General features: G+C 43.9%; 3 protein-coding genes across 3 annotated transcripts; 1 reads left to right on the top strand and 2 right to left on the bottom strand.

Moving 5' to 3' along the window:
- The first annotated feature begins 1,346 nt into the window (after positions 1–1,346).
- LOC127780249 (uncharacterized) lies at positions 1,347–3,549 on the top strand. Its single transcript, XM_052307175.1, has 4 exons — positions 1,347–1,451; positions 1,569–1,611; positions 2,619–2,689; positions 2,833–3,549. The coding sequence occupies exons 1-4, from the start codon at positions 1,347–1,349 to the stop codon at positions 3,547–3,549; spliced, it is 936 nt and encodes a 311-aa protein (XP_052163135.1).
- Positions 3,550–4,798: 1,249 nt separating this feature from the next.
- On the bottom strand, positions 4,799–11,163 carry LOC127779598 (glucan endo-1,3-beta-glucosidase 1-like). The gene is made up of 4 exons (XM_052306411.1): positions 10,898–11,163; positions 9,328–10,650; positions 5,875–5,902; positions 4,799–5,425 (listed from the first exon to the last, which is right to left on the bottom strand). The coding sequence occupies exons 1-4, from the start codon at positions 10,977–10,979 to the stop codon at positions 5,239–5,241; spliced, it is 1,620 nt and encodes a 539-aa protein (XP_052162371.1). The 5' UTR covers positions 10,980–11,163; the 3' UTR covers positions 4,799–5,238.
- A 3,943-nt stretch (positions 11,164–15,106) lies between these two features.
- Positions 15,107–19,367, bottom strand: LOC127780902 (methionine aminopeptidase 1B, chloroplastic-like). The gene is made up of 11 exons (XM_052307890.1): positions 19,187–19,367; positions 18,659–18,740; positions 18,263–18,497; positions 17,998–18,159; positions 17,879–17,920; positions 17,686–17,757; positions 17,328–17,407; positions 16,617–16,714; positions 15,938–15,985; positions 15,434–15,693; positions 15,107–15,345 (listed from the first exon to the last, which is right to left on the bottom strand). The coding sequence occupies exons 1-10, from the start codon at positions 19,293–19,295 to the stop codon at positions 15,548–15,550; spliced, it is 1,074 nt and encodes a 357-aa protein (XP_052163850.1). The 5' UTR covers positions 19,296–19,367; the 3' UTR covers positions 15,107–15,345; positions 15,434–15,547.
- Between the last annotated feature and the right edge of the window lie 1,606 nt (positions 19,368–20,973).

The following is a 20,973-nucleotide window of genomic DNA, read 5'->3' as shown; positions in this document are numbered from 1 at the left end:
CTTTGGTCTGCATAGCTGTCCACGTCATCGATATCCTAGCTGGAAGAGTGAGAAACTAGAAGAGATGGAAGAACGGGCGCTTATATTGTCGCCGGCTACAGCACAGAAAAAAAGACAGTGTCACCGGCTTACCATTCCTGCTGACTCCAAGTCTATGTATTGTGTTTCTCGATGCAATGCAAAGACGGAGATAGGCTAGAAAGGAAGGCATGGTCAGAGATAAGATTTAAAAATTAAAAAGTACTTACCGGAACCTGTATTCACTACTAGCTATAGCCAACTATTGTACCTACTAGCTATACCATTAGCTGCTATGGGTGTTGCTGCAGCCCGCTGCTAGCTGCGTTATTGACCTTGCTCTTATGGGGGATCATCATCGGTAGGCAAAAGATCACCTACGTTCTCGATCAATCCACCATATTGGTTCACTCCAAGAAGATATGGTAATTCGATTGACCCCTTTACCACATTACACTGTTCTGTACAGTTATATATATATATATATATATTAAATTTGTTTGGTGCTCCATGGTGTCCGGGCACCATGATTGAAATTTACTATATACCCAATTCAAATGAGTATGAAACTTTTTCAAATATTTAGGTATTAACGTTAACTACTTTACTAACTAGTTCAAAGCAAGTTTGAACTGAATTCAAACTTGCTTTTGTTAGATTTTGATTCTAGGTATATAGCATCTAAACATATAATTAGTTAGGTATGTAATAATGGATTGTGAAATAAAGTTAAATTTGAATTGTTTTGTTGCTAGTTAGTAAAGTAGTTAACGTTAATACCTAAATATTTGAAAAAGTTTCATACTCATTTGAATTGGGTATATAGTAAATTTCAATCATGGTGCCCGGGCACCATGGAGCACCAAACAAATTTACTATATATATATATATATATATATATATATATACTCCCTCCGTCCCACAATATAAGGGATTTTGAGTTTTTGTTTACAATGTTTGACCACTCGTCTTATTCAATTTTTTTTTGCAAATATAAAAAACGAAAAATTGTATTTAAAGTACAGTAGATAATAACTTAAGTCACAAATAAAATAAATAATAATTTTAAAAAAATTTGAATGAGACGAGTAATCAAACATTGCAAGCAAAATCTCAAAATCCCTTATATTATGAGATGGAGGGAGTATATATATTCTTATCGCAGCAAAATCTAGTCAATTGTTATGGCATCTGAGAAATGTTGAATCTCTTAAGTCTAGTAGTCTTCATGTTTCACTCCGGCTTATTAGCATGTTGATCCTTCATCCTTACGGAAGATTTTTCAAATTTTTCCTTGAAAGAAGAACCCGAAGAAGGAGATAAAGTTCATGACGTACAACGTTTGGTCTCGCGAGGACGTTGCGGTATACACGAGGATGAAGGCCATCGGCAGCCTCGTGGAGAAGCACAAGCCGGACGTGATCATCTTCCAGGTAAATCAAAGCGATCTGATGTTGGTTCATCTGCTAAAATAATTGTCCGCATCTAGAAATATCCTCATTTCCAATATCTAAGATGAATTATCTGCACGATGTTCTTCGGATGTGCAGGAAATCACGCCATACATTCTCAGGATCTTCAAGAGCTTTGTGTGGTGGAAGCAGGGGCGAAGCCAGGATAGATGGTCACCGGGGTCACTATTAATTAACGATCCTAACAATTGGCTATAGCTTCTAATAATTTTAAGGCTATTGTTGTAGTAGTGGTTACCTTTTACATATCAGGGGGTGTTTAGATTAGGGGTGTAAAGTTTTGGCATGTCACATCGGATATTATATAGGGTATCACATGGGGTGATCGGGCACTAATAAAAAAACTAATTACATAATCCGTCAGTAAACAACGAGACGAATTTATTAAGCCTAATTAATCTGTCATTAGAGAGTGTCTACCGTAGCACAACATTATCAAATCATGGAGCAATTAGGCTTAAAAGATTCGCCTCACAAATTAGTCGCAATATGTGCAATTAGTTAATTTTTTAGCCTATATTTAATACTTCATGCAGGTGTTAAACGTTCAATGTGATATGGTGTAAATTTTTTGTGTAGGAACTAAACAGGGACTCAATTACAACCACATCGTTATTGTACTAGATTACTATATTTGGGAAAAGAATATAACAACCTCTTATATGGTGAAAATCACCTTTGTTATATTCCCCCAGGCTCATGCCTCATGATCATGTAACTGAACTTGAAAAATCAAACGTTTATATTTCAAAACTCTAATTTCCTCAAATTCAGACTTAAGAGATTAGGTTCAACCAAATTGTGATGATAATCAAGAAATAATAATAGGATTAGTTGGCTACTGGAGCAATTAATCCTAAATAAGGGCCACTTTATGAGCGCCAGTCTAAAACGTATATGTATATCTATGTAGACTGACATATAATCACAATTGCTAACTAATTTTCTATTTGCTAGCTGATAATAGTATCGTTCCTTGCCACCAGTTGAGCTTTAACGAAACAATCATCGGGGTCTAGTGTTTTCTTTGACCGGGGTCATAGCTGTAAAATAGAAAGGAGTATAAGGGACTCGGAAGAAATCATCGGGGTCTACTGACCCCAATAACTTGCTATAGCTTCGCCCCTGGGTGGAAGGAGTACCACTGCTCAGAAGTAAAACCTGAAGAACAGGCAACCAAACTGCACTTCTGCATGATGGTATGCAGCCTTTTGGTACATTCTACTTCATTTATTCAGGATCAATATCATCAATTTTAATATGTTTTTGTAACTATTTTACATGTATTTTGAGAAAACGAGGAAATGTCGTTTGTTCATCGACTGAATTTCCTTGCGTGCAGCTGAGCAAGATTCCCATGGAGAAGCCCGCGAGCTGGAAGTTCACCAACACGTCCACCGGCAGAGGCTACGTGGAGGCCGACATCAACCCGGGGACGTCGTCGCCGGCCATCCACATCGCCACGACCCAGCTGGAGAGCCCCTCCTCCGGCCCGCCGGCGGCGCAGCCGCAGACGCGCTCCTTGGAGCGGTACGCACAGGCCGAGCACGCCGTCGCCGCGCTGGGCAGCGCCAGGAACGTCGTGCTCGGCGGCGACATGAGCTGGGACGACGCCGTCGACATGCCGTTCCCTCTCCCGGCCGGCGGCGGCGGCGGCGGTGGCGGCTGGGTCGACGCCTGGACTGTGCTGAGGCCGGAGCACCAGAGAGCCAGTGCTCGACGTACGACGGCATCTGGAACGAGGATCTCGCCGTGTTCAACGGCTTCACGGCGAATGCTGGCCTCGTCGCTGAAGAAGAGATCGGACCGGTTCGTGTGCAAGCTGCAGGATTACAAGCTGGGAGGCATCGAGTTGATCGGGAGTACGGAAAACCTCGGGATTGATTACCTGAAGAAACGCAGGGACTACTGCTACGACGAACTTCACCTGAGGCCGAGCTGCCACCTCGGCGTGGTCCTGACCGTCGTCGTCACGGGCGATCCGCCGCCGGTGCATGGCGCATTGGCGCCACGTCGGAAGCTGCGGGACAGCACTGGTTCTACGGCGCCTTCCGAGTAGTTTGCAGTTGACTGCACGATTTGGTGTGCTCATTGCACCGGTGCAGCCACACTCAATGCTCCTATCGGATGGCCTAATAAGTCAAAGAGAAAGCTAAATTTTAAATTTTCAAACTTAATTTTGAGATTGATTTTGAGATATTTTCAACGTAGTTTTTTCAGTATTGGCTTTTAAGTCACCAAGAGAACACACACACATATATATATATATAAGTTTTACCTACAAATTCATTTGGCTTATTAGGAAAAAAGCTAAACGATGGGGCCTTCAAATCTGAGTACCTGATCGTTTCGTTTTGACGGGCAATGGGCAGGCCTGCTTGGGGATTGGGGTTGGTCTAGTGCGTTTGAGATCCTCTAATATGGGCTCAAAAGTGATGGTGAACTTCATTGTATTTTCGCCAATATTAGAGGACTACGATATTTTCACAGTACTATGCATTGGTACTACAATATTTTCTATGTCATCAGTAACCGCATATGTCAACATTGCATTTTCTATATCGATTAAATCCTATAATGCCAGTCGTAGTGAACAGTAATATTAGAGGATCTGATTTCGGTCTAATGCACGATCAACAGTACCATGCCCACAACAATGGCAGTGGTAGCACGAACACCCGTGCCAGCCCACCTGTTCGCCCTTATCTTTCTTGGGCCTCATTAGCCCAACCCCAAAAGATATGTGCGTTGACTTTATAAATATAAAACTGATTTGCTAGAAAACTTTCGCAAGTTTTGTTCCCCCCAAAACTTTCAGATTTGCAACCATCGGATCGTCTCGAGATTTGTATATGAAGAGAAAAAATTGCTAAAAATTTTTTTCGCACATGTCACACATAAGATCCCAGTGTTATCTAACCAACTTATTGTTGAATGCAAGTTTTAATAAGTTATATCATAGTTACAGTGTAGTTACAATGTAATTACACTTCAGTTATACTATAATTACATCTAAAAGTTTTTGGCCAAAAGTTTTGACCCAAATTATATAACTTTGACTATCAACAAATTTTAAAATAGTTAGTGTTTTTTTCAGAAACATAGTATAATCGCAGATGCTCACAACACGCCCACACTCACCCATTGAATACATAAAAGTTGGTATTTGTATATTTGCTTTGAAAATAAGTTATATAATCTTAAAGGCTTATTGTATTTCATAAATTTATTCTAGTAAAAGTTATGGTTAAGTCCAAAGATCACGAGAAGATCAAACATTACATACTTTTTTACTGGAGGAAGTTAAAAATAACTATCACTGGTAGTTTTTAGATAATGAACTATCACTAGTAGTATACTTATTTTTTCAGACTTCTTTACATGCCTTCCTTGAACATAAAAATTTCACAGGAATAATTATAATTTCCTAGAGAACATGAAAAATCATATGTTCCAGGAGATCTGATTTCTTATCTTGTGTGTTCTAAACTTCTTATGTGAGCTGAAAGGAGTTTGTCTGGTGGAGCCGGCCATAGCCCACCGATTCTAGCAGGTATACTTCATACCCTGGGTGAATTATGAAGACGTTGAGGAATTTTAGCAGATCATGCACATCTTTATCTAGAAAAGAAGAATGATTTATTGACGCTTATCTAACAATAAAGAATCACTAAACATACAGCCCCTGCCCGCTCCTCTAAAGTGTCATCCCAAAAATTCCATTTTTGTTACAATCTACATGCTCTTGTCATGTCCAAAAGTTTGAATTCGTCGTGATAAGCACCACTGACAAACTCAACAACCACCGGAGGATGAACAAGAACCCTGTCTCCCTTCCAGTTCTTAGCCTCCATATTGCAGAGCCCTCTGCATCACTCGTCTGCGCAGTGGTTGTGTTTGCCCCGTCAGATTTGGTGACGTTGCTCAACAGCTTGCTGCATGGTAATAATTTGCACCATTAGCACAAGTCCAGGTATTGTGTGAAATACAAGTATGATATGCACAAAAGATTTATTTAAGTCAAGAAAACAGTAGCATATTAACTAGTTCTTCAATTCAGAAGTTCAGAATGGTCAGTAGAAACTATGTTCGCTGTTAAATTTTCTCGTAACACATGGAAGCAAATGTAAATTGTCAGCATTCTTGCTTAGCAAAGTTCCCTAGCATTTTATACGGGCCTACTTATAAGTGCATCGAACAGTTTTTTTTTTTTCAAAGTAAAGAGAAGGTTCGTGGAACATTTATAATTTTACTGTTTTATCATATCCCAACATTACCCTGTTATGTCCCTACTCTGTGGCACTCAGTGGTTAGTTCTTTTCTACCCTAAGATACCTTGCTATGAAAAAAATAAATTTTACGGAGAAGATATTCAGCTATATACCTTCCTGGAAAGATGCAGCTATCGTGACCTGCACAACAAAAAGTATAGGTCTGTTAGGAAAATATTTTAAAAAAACTCAATAGAAATGTTAAACAGGTGCTCATAAAATGGTTACGAGAAAACAAAGAATGTACAAAACAGTGTCACCCATTCCTACCTTTCTACTTTGAAAAGAAAACTACACCATGTGATGTGATTCTGAAGAGTGGTGTGAAAAGTTGAAGAATTTTTATTTTATTTTTATTTTTTTGCGGGGAAGTTGAAGAAAAATTTTGTTTGGTCATTGTACTAGAACCTGTAAATAATCATCTGACTAGGTACAAAATTACCCACTCAAAGGATCCTTGAGGACCAGTAAAGCAGAAAATGCCCAGATCAATTTGCAGCGATGTTAAGCCCATGAAACTATGCTAGCACATGCCATGGGAAACATTGACCTCTCATCACAGAACAGCCATGCTGTTGGCTTGCAGTAGATCTAGAACTTTGCCAATAGGTCTGATACAATAGGACAGCAAAGAGAAGTTCTAATACTAATAAGTTGAATTCTTAGCTCCATATGAATGAACAATGTCTAGTTTTTCTAGTATACATCATTAGTCTGCAAAACAGAGCACAATACACAGTACTACGGACGACAAAATTATCATTACCTGCGGTAGTCTGAGACATCCTATTGAATATCAGCCTAAAAGGTATCCTAACTTATAGTATGTCAGTCAACTAAATTCAGAGCTTCCATTCAGTACTTCTTGTACCAGTCAATTCCTTAAACAGGTAAGCAAATATACACAGAATCACTAGACTCTCACAGCCAAGACTTCATACGTGTTAGCCATGTTCGCAAAATGGTTTTATATGACAAAAAAATACGTCAAGAAAAATTTGGATAAAACCATACAGATGTGTGTTTTCCATTGTGCAAGCAAGATTGGTGGGATTAGCTCACTTTTCCGTGGGTTATATATTCACTTATGCCGCTTTCTTGATTGCCTCAACATCAGGCAAGTTTGGTTAATTTAGTTAATTTTGTTGTACTGTACTCATGTGTCCATGTAGTAATAGTGGTATTCCCATACCAGACAACAATACGTGCTCCCCAGCATACTCACCAGTTGGCCACTTGTTTTCATTATACTTTGTCTTGACTCTGGATCCACATACGAATTTTCGAAAGGTCCAGATGACATCCAGATCCAGAAGATTCCAGCATGCACTTTAGCTTTTCACTTGCCCCCTTTCATTTTCTCTAGTACAGGCAAGGCCACTGTCCAAAGCAGTTGCTAAACTTGCTAGTAGTTGGCCACAACAACAGTTCAGTACTTCAGTTCTCCCTGTTAGCTCAACGCAATTCTCATGACATGGCACGATGGTAAGGACATTCCCTCACCATTTGGCACTAATGCCTCATTGGCTCACCGCATGTTCTATACTGAGCACTCTACAGGAGTACAGATCCATTACCATTCAGATTATGACTTCAGTGGCTATATATACGCGGTACTGTAACTATCTGCATGCATTCCCCCGTTAATACTGTCGAACCATGATTGGTATGGTACATTGAGATTAACAATTTATCGAAAACACAGTTGAGATATTGGAGATGGGGCAGGACTTCCACACAAAACACAGGTACACAGTGATAACTCCATAAAGCCTACTTTTGGTACTTGCACATCATAATGATGATAAATTTCATGACAACAAGACCTCGATGAGATTCACTAATACCACAAAAAAGGCAACATCCCAAGATTCCTGCACGCTACCCAACAGTGCCCAAACCCCACAATCAAAATGCAAACAAGGTTGCACATGAAAATGCAGTGCAATTGAGCAAACAATGCCAGAGCAACTATAGGCAATCATGGGCAACAAAAAGATTACAGATCTCAACTTTAGCTTTTGAAGCATGCGACAGACCACTATGAAAACTAAATGAGTATAAGATCTTTTACTTATACATCTCCATTGGCCATGATTTAGCTTTGTCATAAATGGTAATTTGGTTCTGAAACATTACACAAAATGGCACAGTTCAGAAAGATGACCGAAAACTGTCGTACTAATACAATCCAGAATTCTTTCCATGTATCAGCCCGGTCGGATGACTTCTTTATTGTTTTAGGCCATGTAAATTACAAAATTGCTTGATAATTTAAGGATCAGATATATTGTGATGTTATTCTGGATCCACCACTCATTCAAAATGGCATAAGAAAGTACATACAAGGATAAGTTGGTGAAAGGGATGGAGAGAGCAGGTGAGGTGGTGTATTGTGCCCTTCGCATGTGACTTGGACATATGTTTGCTCCTACTCACATGCGAAAAGAGAATTCTTTTTTGCAATCTTGTGGTGCCTTTTCTCTTTTATGAAATGGCATTGTGGGCTTGTGTTACCAATCAAACCATCACACTCTACTCCACACTCTGAGCACTCCCATCCGACTTACAGAGTACCAAACAAATCTACAACCAGATCCAGCTCAGCTTGTGTCCGCTCTATGCTACCTTTCTCATCCTATTCTATGTGGTCATGGACTCATTGTCGTATTAAAAAGAGATCTGCTATGGGCACAAAGAATATCATCACTGGGTCACTAACATGTAGGCCCCACTGCTGAGTTCTGGGGATCCATTTGTCGGCCACAAGCAACTCGGTATGCACACTGCAATATTTCAGTTTTCAAAACAAGAATGGACATCATGAGTTTGCTAGAATCCTCTTACACTGGCAAAGTAGAACATGATTCCAAACGAGTGAACTATTTTTTTTTCTGAACCAATCTTAGATGAATCATTCCAAACGAGTGAACTATTTTTTTTTCTGAACCAATCTTAGATGAATCTAGCATTTCTTTTCCTCCTAGATAAATCATAAAACCACACATGGTTGCTTGCTGCACTTCTCCTACCCTTACCTAGAAGGAAAAGCAACCTTTCTCCTAACAATCAACCGAATAAATACCTGTGCGCTTGTGTTGTCCAATTAAAAGACAAACCGCACAACTTTCCTGAATGGACTTCCATGAATGAATGCCGTCTACTTTTCGGGCGTGACAATGGCGTCTCTCCTACTTGAATCGAAACCCCAGATCTTCAGAGAAACGTTTCCAGTGTGGCCTGGCCAGTTGCAATTCTTTATAGACCTAAAGTGGATCACGAGAAACTACTGTGCAAATGAGCAAATCCCAGACCCAGTCAATCCTAAAGCTACTCGAACTGTCACTCGTCAGCTGATTAACAAGTGCATTTCTTAACCACAATCCTCACTCAATGTCACAGAATTATCACCCAACCGCAAGCACTTCTACTAAATCCTTCCAATTCCAAGCAAACATGAATGAACAGATCAAAAACTGTTAAAACTGAAAACATGAAAAGAAGAAAGAACCTAAATGCATAAGCAATGAGGAAGAAATGGCAGTGTTGAGGAGGGGTATACTCACTGGGATCGGTGGTGGTGACCATGCCGACGCCCTGGAAGTAGCAGGAGCCAGCGGCCTTGCCCTGCGACTGGTAGTAGCTGTCGAATGCGAAGGAGGCGTGGCTCCGCACATCGTTGGGCTCGTAGCAGCCTTGCCCTGGCTGGATCGCCGTGCAGTCGGTGCGCCCGGGGCCGCACGCCCAGTCCATGGCCGCCTGCACCGCCTTCTCGTCGGCGTCGTCGGACGCGATGCAGAACGTCCGGTCCGTCGTGTCGTTGGCCAGGAAGCCGCCGGCGCCGGACACGTGGAGCAGGTACACCGGCGTGCCGTTGCCGTGGAAGAGTCCCCAGTTCGCCTCCGAGACCGGGCCCGGGCGGAGGTCCTCGTTGAAGAGCTCGTAGATGTAGACGCTGGCCTGCGCGCCGGGGCGCATCGGCGTGCCGGGCTTGTCGTTGACGTGCTTGATGAGGTTGGAGTTGTAGGCGTCGGCGTTGTCCCGCGTGGCGTACGGCTCCGCCCTGCGGTCCCCGTACGACGGCCACCCGGTCTCCGTGACCAGCACCGGCACCGGCCCGCCGCCGCCGGTCGCGTTGAGGTTCTTCACGGCGACGTGCACCGCGTCGAGCATCGCGTCGAACACGTTGGTGTAGTGGAGCAGCGTGTTGGGGTCGACCATCTCCAGCGACGGCGGGAGCGGCTTGAACAGCGCGTTGTCGAGCGGGATCACGCCGTTGCTCTGCATCATGGAGTAGTACGGGTAGAGGTTGAGCATGAGCGGCGCCGAGGTGTTGGCGAGGTGGGAGAGGAGCGGGAGGATGAACGACTTGGCCAGCGACTGGTTGAAGAAGGCCTGGGAGGGTGGGAACGGGTCGAGGACGACGGAGAAGGGGAGCGGTGTGGAGACCGGGATGGAGGAGAGGTTGGCGGCGGCGAGCGCGGCGGCGAGGGACTGGATGGCCGGGAGGAGCACGGGGAGCGCGGAGGGGAGCGCGGTGGGGACCTCGTCGCCGACGGCGATGGCGGCGATGAGCCCCGGGGTGCTGGAGTTGGCGCCGGCGTAGGGGAGCACGCGGCGGGCGACCCAGGCGGAGGCGGTGGCCGGGGAGGAGCCCAGCGCGAGGAGCTCGTCGTTGGGGACGCCGACGATGGCGCGGGCGCCCGACGACGCTAGCGCCGACAGCATGCGCGGGTCGGCGTCGTAGAGGCGCACGTGGGTGATGCGCTGCGCGCGGAGGAACTCGGCGAGGTCCGACGGCGACAGCAGGTTCGTCACCGCCGTCCCGATCGTCACGCCGACGTACGGGTCCCCGGAACCACCCCCTCCCGCCGCCGACACCGCCGCCCCTGCATCCGCAAAACAACAAACACCCCATCAGCATCCACAAAACAGAGCACACCCAAAAACAGAGCAAAAAAAAATTCCCAAAAACATCTCAAGTTCTCAACCACTCGGAGCAACCTAAAATGGCACAACAAATTAAACAACCCAAAAATCAACCAGAAGCCATGGAATCGGTCGCTACCAAGAACATGGTGGCGCATCAACAAACGAAGCATGTGCAGTGAACACAAGAGTAGTACAGTAGCTTACATGGTAGCAGAGAGGAATGGAGGGAGAGGAGGTGAAGCAGGAGGAGGAGGAGGTGTCTCCCTCCTCTGCTCCTACTCCCCATTGGGAGTGGCGCTCTCTAGTCTCCTGCAATCTCCTGGTAAATTTTCTGGGGCAGCTGCTAGCTTTGGGACAGGATAGATTGCTGCTTTTGATGAGCTTCCTGGTAAGCTTTCCCTGGCAATTTCCTCGTCAGATTGTGTGATGGCTGAGGGAAGCTGGGACTGAAAGTTGGTGGTGTCTTGGTGTTTTGGGGGGGGGGGGGGGGGGGGGGGGGGGGGTGGGGAGGAAGGGGCATTTAACTATTTGTCACTTTTAGATTTAGCAATTAACTATTTACAACACCTATCTTAATGACATGTGGGTCTACATGTGTACATGTGGGTCCAGTGGCAAATAGTTAATTATCACATCTAAAAGTGGCATATAGTTCAATATCTCAGGGAAGGAAGGGTTGGGATTTGGGGATTTTGGAGTTTGGTGAATGATGGTGGGGGTGACTGGACTTGCTGCTGATGGAAGGAATCTAGAATGGGCTGTTTGCTTATTGATGATCTGTTCTCATGTGTGGGTGATTTGGCAAGTAGTGTGTAACATTGCTTAGAGCAAGTTTAATAGTATAGTCAACTACTAGCTCTAATTCATCTATAGCCAATCTAATAGCTCATTCATCCAATAATTACATACTACATTATTAATACCTGGTCCCACCTGTCATACATACATTGCGTCTTGGAGTCCGTGCTACATGTGGCTACAAATCTATAGCCCGCTACCCTTCTCTCTTCTCATTTATCTTCTTAAAATATGTTTGCAGCTGTCTTATAGCCTGCTATTGTACCTGCTCTTAGCTATGTTCCTACCTCCCAGCTGGGAAGGGACAAGGCAGTAGGAGGCTAGGAGCTGAGCCTGTGAGGGTGGGTCAAGAAAAGGAAATCTATTTTTGCAGCATGAACTTTTGTACAAAAATAAGTCTTAATAAACAGCTACAGTTTTAAAATCTAATATTGTTCATCTCTTGTACTTTTAAAATCATTCAAGTTTCAGTGCTCCTTTGGAACAAAGGATTTTTTTTTTTAAAAAAAGTAATTTTACAGGAATTCAATCTTACAGAAAATTTTCCTGTGGCCATTTGGATCAAAGAAATAGCTATTAAAAATTCCTATGAAACATTCCTTTGGATTGGCTCAAAACATAGTAATTTTAGAGAAATTCTAACATGAGCTTCAACCTCTTGGGAAAAAAAACTCTCTTTTCTGATTCCTTCAGTTTTCCAATGTTTTTTTTAACCCATAGATTTGAGATGCTAGTACACTTCACTTCTATAATTTTCTTGTTCATGAGTTACAAAAGAGCCCTTAACACTAGCCTATGTTCTTCTTAGGCCGTGTTTAGTTTCTCCCCTATTTCCAACTTTCCATCACATCATATCACATCAAAAAATTTCCTACACACATAAACTTACCAACTTTTTTTTCAAACTCCCAACTTTCTTCAAACTTCCAATTTTTTTCAGAAACTAAACACAAACTTAGATAACACCGGACAATGTAAATGTTACTCCCATCGATTCAGCAAATTCGGGTGGCAATAACCGACATGTAGTGCAAGAAAAGCAACAGTACAAAATTTGTATGCCTGGAACTTGCAAGTTGGAACTTGGAACACCGAGGGTCCAACACAAAGTACAAAAACACATTAAATTTGGCAAGCACAACCTCGAATTCAGATGCTTCATGTTATGTTTCCAACAATAAATAACATAATATGTAGTAGTTCCCATAGAGAAGACGTTAGATTTACTGAAGCTGTTGTGCTGTCATCACTGATACGAGTATGTTGCAGTCCCCTCTGCCGTTGCGCCAAACAAATGTCGCACTGAAACTGAAACCTGCAATTGCATATACAGAACCTCAGGTTGCCATAAGCCCAATTTCACAGCATGTAAAATCATGTACTACTACTACCCAACAGCGGATTCATGCGCTGCGTTGCAAACTTGCAATGGCTCGTCTCCGTTCTCCAATAGTCCAATACTCCAATTCATACCCATACCATATGTGACGAAGATCCACAAATGATGCAGAGCGGTAGCAGACGCTAGGCACTGACTGTGCTGCTGCACTGCACACTTCGTCTGCCAACTTCTGAATTTCTGGACTGCTCATGGCTCCGACGCGGACTCCCGGCGAAAAAGGAAAGAAGCACCGGCGCGGCCGACGATCGAGGAGCAGCGGCAAGGCGGAACAACCTCCGCCGCCACCGCCGGCGGTCGACGGAAGCATCCGCATCGGCAATCCCAGCTCATCACCAACAGTTCTCCCATAATCTCCTTCCTAAAAGTTGTTTTCGGTTTCTTAAACTGAAAATAGGAAGTAGAAATATGAATCTCTCTAACATAATATGTAAATTTAATTCCCAAAAATTAAAATTAGGCCAATCTGTTAATCTACCAACAGATTTTTTTTTCGTTTATTCTGCCCTTTTTTTTTGGTTTTTCGTTTATTCGGCACGCGTGATCGCGATTCCCCCTGGCGGTACCCAAGCAGCGCCGCTTCCTCTCGCCCCTCTCCCGGCCGCCAATCGCCCTCCCCGCGACAGCTGCGGCAAACAGCAAACATCACACAGCTGCAAAATTTCAGCAGCATCTCACAGCTGCAGCAGCTGTTGGGGCGACAGGCCGATTCAGGCTTAATCGAGGCGGCGGCCGGAATTGAGACGGCGCTCACGCTTGGAAAACCACTGACGGCGTCGTTGTCCTCTGCCTGGCACCGCCATAGCAATCAGATAGCATATGCGTCGCCCCCGGAAAGAAAGCTGACGCCAAATAAGCTTGGGGAAGTGATGACGGCATTCCAGGCTTTCCAGCCGCCTGCACGGAAGAGGACGCTGGCGGCGGAACTGAGGAACGACCCCGCGGCCCACATGTCAGCTACCATCTCCTATTTTCTTCCCAAACCGGCGTCAGCACAGACCTCCGCCGCTCCCTCGGTGCAGAGCACCGCGACCATCGGCAACCCGCAATGGAGCATCGGCTTTCGCGGGAGGCGAAGGCAGGAAAAGGAGGGAGAGGAGGCTAGCGAGTTTGGGAGGGAGGGGGAGGCGGCCAGGGAGCCCATCCGAGGGCGATGCAGGGCTCTCCGAGGGGTATGCATCGACGAGCTTGACGAGGTCGTGGCGAGGCAGGGCTCCCTGCGATCAAGCTACAGCGAGCGCGTACCTGCGACTGGGATGGTCGTGCTCGGTGGTGGCGGCAACCCAGAAGGACGGGACCGGCGACCGCAGGGCTCTCCACGGTGATGGTGCCGCTTCCCAGGTCGCCCAGCCACCCGGTCATCACTGGCATCAGGTCCTCGTACTCCTCGCCGGAGATGCTTCTGGAGAGGGGAAGGGTGGCGGCCGGCCGCCTCGACTCATCTTGTCCCAAGCAGCACAGATGGTGAGAGAGAGGAGACGAGGCGAAGGTGGCGGCCGGCGGTGCGAACCAGTCATCGTCCGTCTCGACCTCGCCGGCCGCCCAGTCCTCGTCCTCAGCTCCGCCGTGCTCGCCCATTCCCACGCCTCCCTTCTTCTCACTCTTGTTTTCGATGTCGCGAGCCGCGCCGTCCTCGGTCTCAACCTACCCACGCCCCGCCTCGACCTCGTCGGTCGCGCTGTACTCCGCCTCCGCCTCATGCGCCCCGCTACCGCCGCCGCGCTCGCCCGCTCCTCCCGCAGCCCACCACCCGTCGACCGCTGCCACGCTCGCTTGCCGCCAGCCTCCTAGGCCCGCCGACTCTCCACCCGCTGCCCGCATCCACGCTCGCCCATCACCGCTCCGCCCGCCATCGGCCTCCCTTAGTGAAGAAGAGGAGAGAAGAGCGAAAAGAGAAAAAAAAAGATATGCAACTGACATGTGAGCCCCATGTACTTTTTTTAATTTTTTTACTAACTAGATGTCACGTCAGCAAACCACCCATATATACTACCATAGGATCTTGAGGGCACGGATTGAGTTTAGATGTACACATTTGACATTTCTGATTTTGTGGTTAAAGGATCTCAGAAAATCTCGTCGTTAAGTTGAGAGACCTCCAGCGAATTTATTCCTACTATTCCACTTGCTGGCCCATCGTGAATTCGTGATGGGGATTCTGCTTGGCATTGGCAATTTGTCTGCAGGCTGCAGCAGGTCAAGCAAACCAACAGCAATGCAAGCGACTGCAGCATTCGGCGTTGTATTAAGGAGGAAACAAAACAAATTAAGGACTATTTACACATTACATGCCTAGCAATACGTCAGTAACTGATCATATGCCAGTATGCCACACACAAAATTCTAAGGATCCGCAAACCCTTCGCACAAGCCACTCGCCTGGTACAGAACTTTCATCACAGATCTCATCGATCAGCTCTTCAGCCTGTGATCTGTAATCCTGCCACATGTGGACCTGCAGTGGATCAAAAGTATCAGATGAGCATTGTACACATAAAACACCAACGTTTTAGGGCAGAATTCATGTGTGGCAATGTCAGTACCAAAGAGACATTTCGGTAGGATACGGTTGCTAGCGGGGGGCTGGGGCTGTTATATGAACATAAACATGCTCAAGGTAAATGGCCCAACAACTTCTTATCATAATAAAGAAGATGTCAAAGTTTTGTCAGTATTTCAGCCCCTGTCCGAGTGACTAGTACAGTATGCTTAAACTGCGCAGCCCAGCTGCCATCGGCAGTGACAGTAGTCCATCCATCTTCCCATGTAACTGTCTCAGCCTTTTCCATTGTAAGAATAGGTTCTGCCAAAAAAAAACACATACCAAGATACTTGATTTTAATTTCAGGGTTTTTACAAGAGAAGTGTTGGGATCCATGGCTTCCAATTTAAGATACAGTATCAAGAATTTGCAAATTATATATATATAATACCTTGCTACCAAAAAAAACAAGGGCTTTCTAGGAGTGCAAGCATAAGTACATCAATGACAAATACCTAAAGATGGAAACCCAAACATATAGCAAAACATAGTTGAAAACACTTACCAATTGTAAATGTCTGACCTTCAACCATTCGCCCAGAGTTGTCATTGGCTACAAAAGTGATAGTTCATTAGTCTAATGTAATGTGTGATTCTATCATCATGCATTAGTTTAGCATAATTGCTGGGGTATAATTAAAATAATACTTCAACATTATTCATCTTAAGATAAATACGAACTGTTAAACCAAAAGCAGTATCAATCATAAGCAAACATACCTAATAACAAGTAAACAGTCCAGTCCTATGGAAACTAAACAGACTGTCCCTGTCCTCCTGGCTATAACTTACAATACAACCACTTTGGAATGGCAGACTTAGCTAGAACACAACTTCTTTCTTAATTTTACATATTTTTCAGTTTAAATAAAGTCAAGCGAGCTACAACATCTTGTTGGTTTTCTAGTGCTTCAAAACGGTAATTTATGGGGAAAATGTAAACCATAATAGAAGAAATCATTAGCAGAGTTCGGTGATCATGTATAGGCTAAAGTTATGTTTGTAAGCAATTAGTTCTTACACACCTAACCAAAAGCATAGCAGAAAAAAGAACTTGTTAGGATACCAGAACAGAAATCTATGTACTTAGTAATATTGTAAGGTAAATTCCTAAACTGTTACCCAAAAGTTTTGTTCAAATAATAAGTTGGGTCACAAAAGCAGGGAAATATCAACGTACTCACCATGATGTAGGATTAGTGGCTCAGAATGCCAAATAGGTCCAATCCCATGTCCAACAAAACGATCCACCACATAATAGCCGTAAAAATAAGCAAGCTTGCTGAAATAATTATAAGAAAAATCAAAGATATGCACCATCATAAGCATTCTTTAGAAAAGCTCAGGAGAAGGGAATAATAGAAAAGCTGAATAGTTTTTCCGTCAAAGAGTATTAGTACTAGTTCAGGTTTAGTTGCTTGTTGTTTTTCGATCTATATGTTTGCCCTATGTCTTACAACAGGAAAAAAATATTTGCATGTTAGGAATGCATAAGTTCCACCAATTTTGTGGGAAACATCCACTCTTGCTGAATTTTTGAGATTTATGGGTTCCAAATGAAGCCTACAAATGTAAGCAACTTCCAAGATATTGTCACCATTTGACCATTTGAAAGACAAATATACAAGAATGGAAATTTTCTATTGTTATCAAATTGAGAAATTTAACATGTAAGGTTTCTAGAAAACATAACATGACAATCAAACTACATTTCATGTGATCCTAACAATTTTCCCCGTTGTATCTGGACTAGCAAGTAAATGCATCAGTTATCAAAACTTTCACAAAGAATTACCTAACAACTTTTGTACCATGGTAAACCCCACCCCCCCCCCCCCTCCCCCCCAAAAAAAACACACACACACACACACACACACACACACGCGTGCAAGTACCTTATTTTCTTGCCAATCTTTTTGTAGTTGACACCATCCCTGCAGACTGTAATACCCTTCTCCAAGCATTCTTCAGCTGCCTATTCCAATAAAGATCATTCATTAATGTTCTGATGTAAGAAATAATTGTTAATCAATAATAAAAAGAGATTAGTGTGATATGACCCAAATGCAAAACTCCTCACAGAACATTCTGCATCGAAATTAATAAATTTATGAGGTCAACAAACATTACAGAGGAAATCAGACACATCATGATGCACAAACCATAAATGCATAATGATCCTAAAATTTGTGTTAGTGCAAATCACTACAGAGCATACTGAATGAACCATCTGCCACATCAATAATAGCTTACCTTCAGAAAATGCCTGATAGAGTCATCCACTTCTCCACATACAAATGTTCTAGAAGCACCCCCATGGTATCCCTGAAGAGAAAGATGCAGATCTTATTACAAACTAGAAAATGGCATATAATAATCCAACTCTGAGCAAAATATACAAAGTTACCAACTAAACATAAACAAAACATCGAAAGGGAGAACTCACGTTCAGGAACACATTTACATCAACATTCATGATGTCTCCGGTCTGCAATAGAAGGACTTATCAGCCCACATTGCATAGGTACATACAGATAGAAAGAGGCAACTTTCACTTTATAGAACCTGCAGTTGTGTTGAGTCAGGTACTCCGTGACAGACACACTCATTTAGTGACGTGCAGATACTTTTAGGAAATCCACCGTAGCCAAGTTGAGAAGGATAAGCACCGGCCTCAATTATCATGTTATGCACTTCCCTGTCAATTTCATTTGTAGTAACTGATGGCTGAGGCAACATGGAAACAATAGTCATATTATGAACTACATAATATGCAAAATAATATAGAAAAAGAGAGAAATTCAGTAATCTACCAAACAATAGTATTTACCTTAATCAATGTTCCAGCAAAGTCCAGAGCACGGGCAGCAAGTTTGCAAGCAGCTCTCATTCCAGCGATACCTTCAGCACTGTGTATTTGGCGCACACTAGATAGTTCTTGCGGTCTATTCGAACCTACATAAGATGGTCTCGGAATGTGTTCTGGCACCGGAAGTTGTGGAGAGATTTTCCCACGCCTCAAAGGTGGCCTTTTCTTTGAACTTGCGGAGCTTGGCTCTTGTGACCTTCAAATGTGTAATGGTGTTTGCAGAATTATTAATACCATTTCAGTCAAAACTGTCGAAAACATATTAGAAATCTAGAGCCTAGTTCCCATAGCAAGCAATGTAGCAATAAAAAGGAAGCAACGAGCTAAAAAACAAAGTGATAGTAACAAGAACTGTACTCTGTTATCTCCACTAGCTCATCTTCAACCCAAGCAAGTTTATTAGACACGATAAAGCGTCGGCTCGGTGCGATTGATTTCCCTACAGCAAGACAACCAAGAAGAATCAGGTCAGGTGTGCTCAGTTGAACCCATTGGTCTTGACGAAAGGTACATAAACGTTATCCTCTTTGACAAGATGACTAGTGAACTTCGCAACCTTGTACGCGCATACATAACCAATTAACCATAATAAGAGAGTGCAAAGCTTTCCTATTGGAAGAATTGCAAGTGCAGTAGGAAAACAAACAAATAACTAAAAGAACGAATGCAACCTAAATGGTCTAGGTACACATTATAAAAAAAAAAATGCGCAGACCTCCACCCAGACGGCATGCAATGGTACAAACGAGCACATCGCAACCAGATTAACTAGAAATTGGCAGGTGTGAACATGTGGGATTATCCAAATAGCATACAGGGAGGAGAACGAAGAAGGGGAAGAGGTTGGGCGGGCACACCCTAGTATGCCCATCCATCCATCCGTACCGGAGCGGGAGGGGATGGGAGAGACGGCGGCAGGGCGGGCAGCGAGGAACCCGCCGGCGAGGAAGGCGGGTGGCGAGCGCGACGCCAGGCACGCGCCCGGCGCGGCCATGGAAGGGGTGGGAGGTCGAGGGCAACCTACCGAGAGAGCCAGAGCTTGGGTTTAAGCGAGACGAAGAGGAGAGCGGCGGTGGAAGGGATAAGCCCCGCACATGTGATGGGAGAATATACGGTATTGGGCTGCGAGGCTTTCCGGCTGTTTTGGTGTCCTTGGCCCATGTACTAACACTGGCAGGCTACCAGCCCACGTGGTAGCTGCACCTGCACGTCAGCTTCGCTTTTTATTTAGGAGTATTTGTTTATTTTTGGAATGGCTAAGATTTCAGTTACCTGAAATTCTTAAAATTTCAGCTGAACTTACTTGCTGTCTTGTCCACATTAAGATTCATGCTCCGGCGATGGCAATAGAGCCTTTCTCTAGGTTTAGAATTTAGGTTTCAAGGTGAGGGTTGAGATGGGAGGGGGAGGGAAGGGGGGATGGTTTCGGTGTTAGAGCGATGGCTATGAACGGAGGCCAAACCAACAATGTGTGGCGAACAAGGCGAGCAGCAAGGTCGATGCCGCTGACGAATCAAATGTATAATGTATATATAGGAGAAACGACTAGTGATGTCTTGGCGGCGCAAGCCACTGAAGGTGAAAAAGACAGATGGTGCTAAGGTATCTCACCATCGCTCAAGCATAGGAAAGAGAACTAGTGAACAGGAGGGTGAGGGAGGGAGGAGGCCGGTCTAGTAGAGAACACACATAACTTTTACTTAGGGATAGCGTCTAAAGGCATCAAACTAGGTTTAGACTGAGTTTGACAGCGTCGGTTGGGAGCCTGTGGTTGTGGTTGGTAGCAAGTGCGCACTGTTCATGTACTGTTTATAGAAATCGTGGGCCTCCCAAACGGCGTCGTGCGTAGTTTTACTTCCGTCCAACATCTACAGTATATCAAAAGCACGTGAGCAATCCGAACGGATTACCAACCTCACCAGTAGTCCAAATGGGTTACCAACCTCACCATCCCGCTCCCAACGGGCGCTGTCGAACTCAGATTTATTCCATACTAGCTTGTAGAAAGGAAAGTACACTAGTACAGTACTATTGTACAGAATATACCCTTGAAATACATTGATATTCTTTATTTTCGCAGACAAAGATGTAAGTGCTTTTTTTTCCATACCATCAATAATAGCTAGGCAAGTCAGGGTGTGTCTAGTTCTTTGGATGTAAAGTTTTTTAAGTATACGGATATACATTTGAAGTATTAAATGTAAAACGTAGACTAATAAAAAAACAAATTACAGATTCCAACTGTAAATTGTGAGACGAATTTATTAAGCCTAATTAATCCGTTATTGGCAAATGTTTATTGTAGCATCACATTGTCAAATCATGGCGTAATTAGGCTCAAAAGATTCGTCTCGCAATTTACATGCAAACTGTACAATTGGTTTTTTTTCCCACATTTAGAGTCCCATGCATGTGTCCAAATATTTGATATGATGTTTTTGACCAATATTTTTTAAAATCTAAATAAGGCCTCGGTAGGAAAAATGAAATGTCGCCTACGAGTTTTCGCAAAAAAAGGACAGACCACAATATCTTATGTGTCCTCGAGGTCCATACAGCAGCAGCAGTGAAAAGGATTTGGAGAATCTGTCCCATGTGGTGAAAAGGATTTGGAGAATCTGCCCCATGTGGTGCGTGTTGTGTTGTCCACACTCCCCTTGGACCTCACTCCT

Source organism: Oryza glaberrima, chromosome 7 (genome assembly GCF_000147395.1).
Source record: "Oryza glaberrima chromosome 7, OglaRS2, whole genome shotgun sequence".
Lineage (NCBI taxonomy): Eukaryota > Viridiplantae > Streptophyta > Magnoliopsida > Poales > Poaceae > Oryza > Oryza glaberrima.
Note: the sequence above shows the minus strand (reverse complement) of the source record. Positions and strands in the feature narration are given on the sequence as shown.

Coding starts and splice junctions, on each gene's coding strand:
- LOC127780249 (XM_052307175.1), top strand. CDS start 1,347: ATGACGTACAACGTTTGGTCTCGCGAGGACGTTGCGGTATACACGAGG. Junction 1,452..1,568: donor CGGACGTGATCATCTTCCAG/GTAAATCAAAGC, acceptor TCGGATGTGCAG/GAAATCACGCCATACATTCT. Junction 1,612..2,618: donor GATCTTCAAGAGCTTTGTGT/GGTGGAAGCAGG, acceptor GCTTCGCCCCTG/GGTGGAAGGAGTACCACTGC.
- LOC127779598 (XM_052306411.1), bottom strand. CDS start 10,979: ATGGGGAGTAGGAGCAGAGGAGGGAGACACCTCCTCCTCCTCCTGCTT. Junction 5,903..9,327: donor GGTCACCACCACCGATCCCA/GTGAGTATACCC, acceptor TTTGTTGTGCAG/GTCACGATAGCTGCATCTTT. Junction 5,426..5,874: donor AGCTGCATCTTTCCAGGAAG/GTATATAGCTGA, acceptor ATTACCATGCAG/CAAGCTGTTGAGCAACGTCA.
- LOC127780902 (XM_052307890.1), bottom strand. CDS start 19,295: ATGGCCGCGCCGGGCGCGTGCCTGGCGTCGCGCTCGCCACCCGCCTTC. Junction 18,741..19,186: donor TCCCATCCCCTCCCGCTCCG/GTACGGATGGAT, acceptor GTCTTGCTGTAG/GGAAATCAATCGCACCGAGC. Junction 17,408..17,685: donor CTATCAGGCATTTTCTGAAG/GTAAGCTATTAT, acceptor TTATTGGAATAG/GCAGCTGAAGAATGCTTGGA.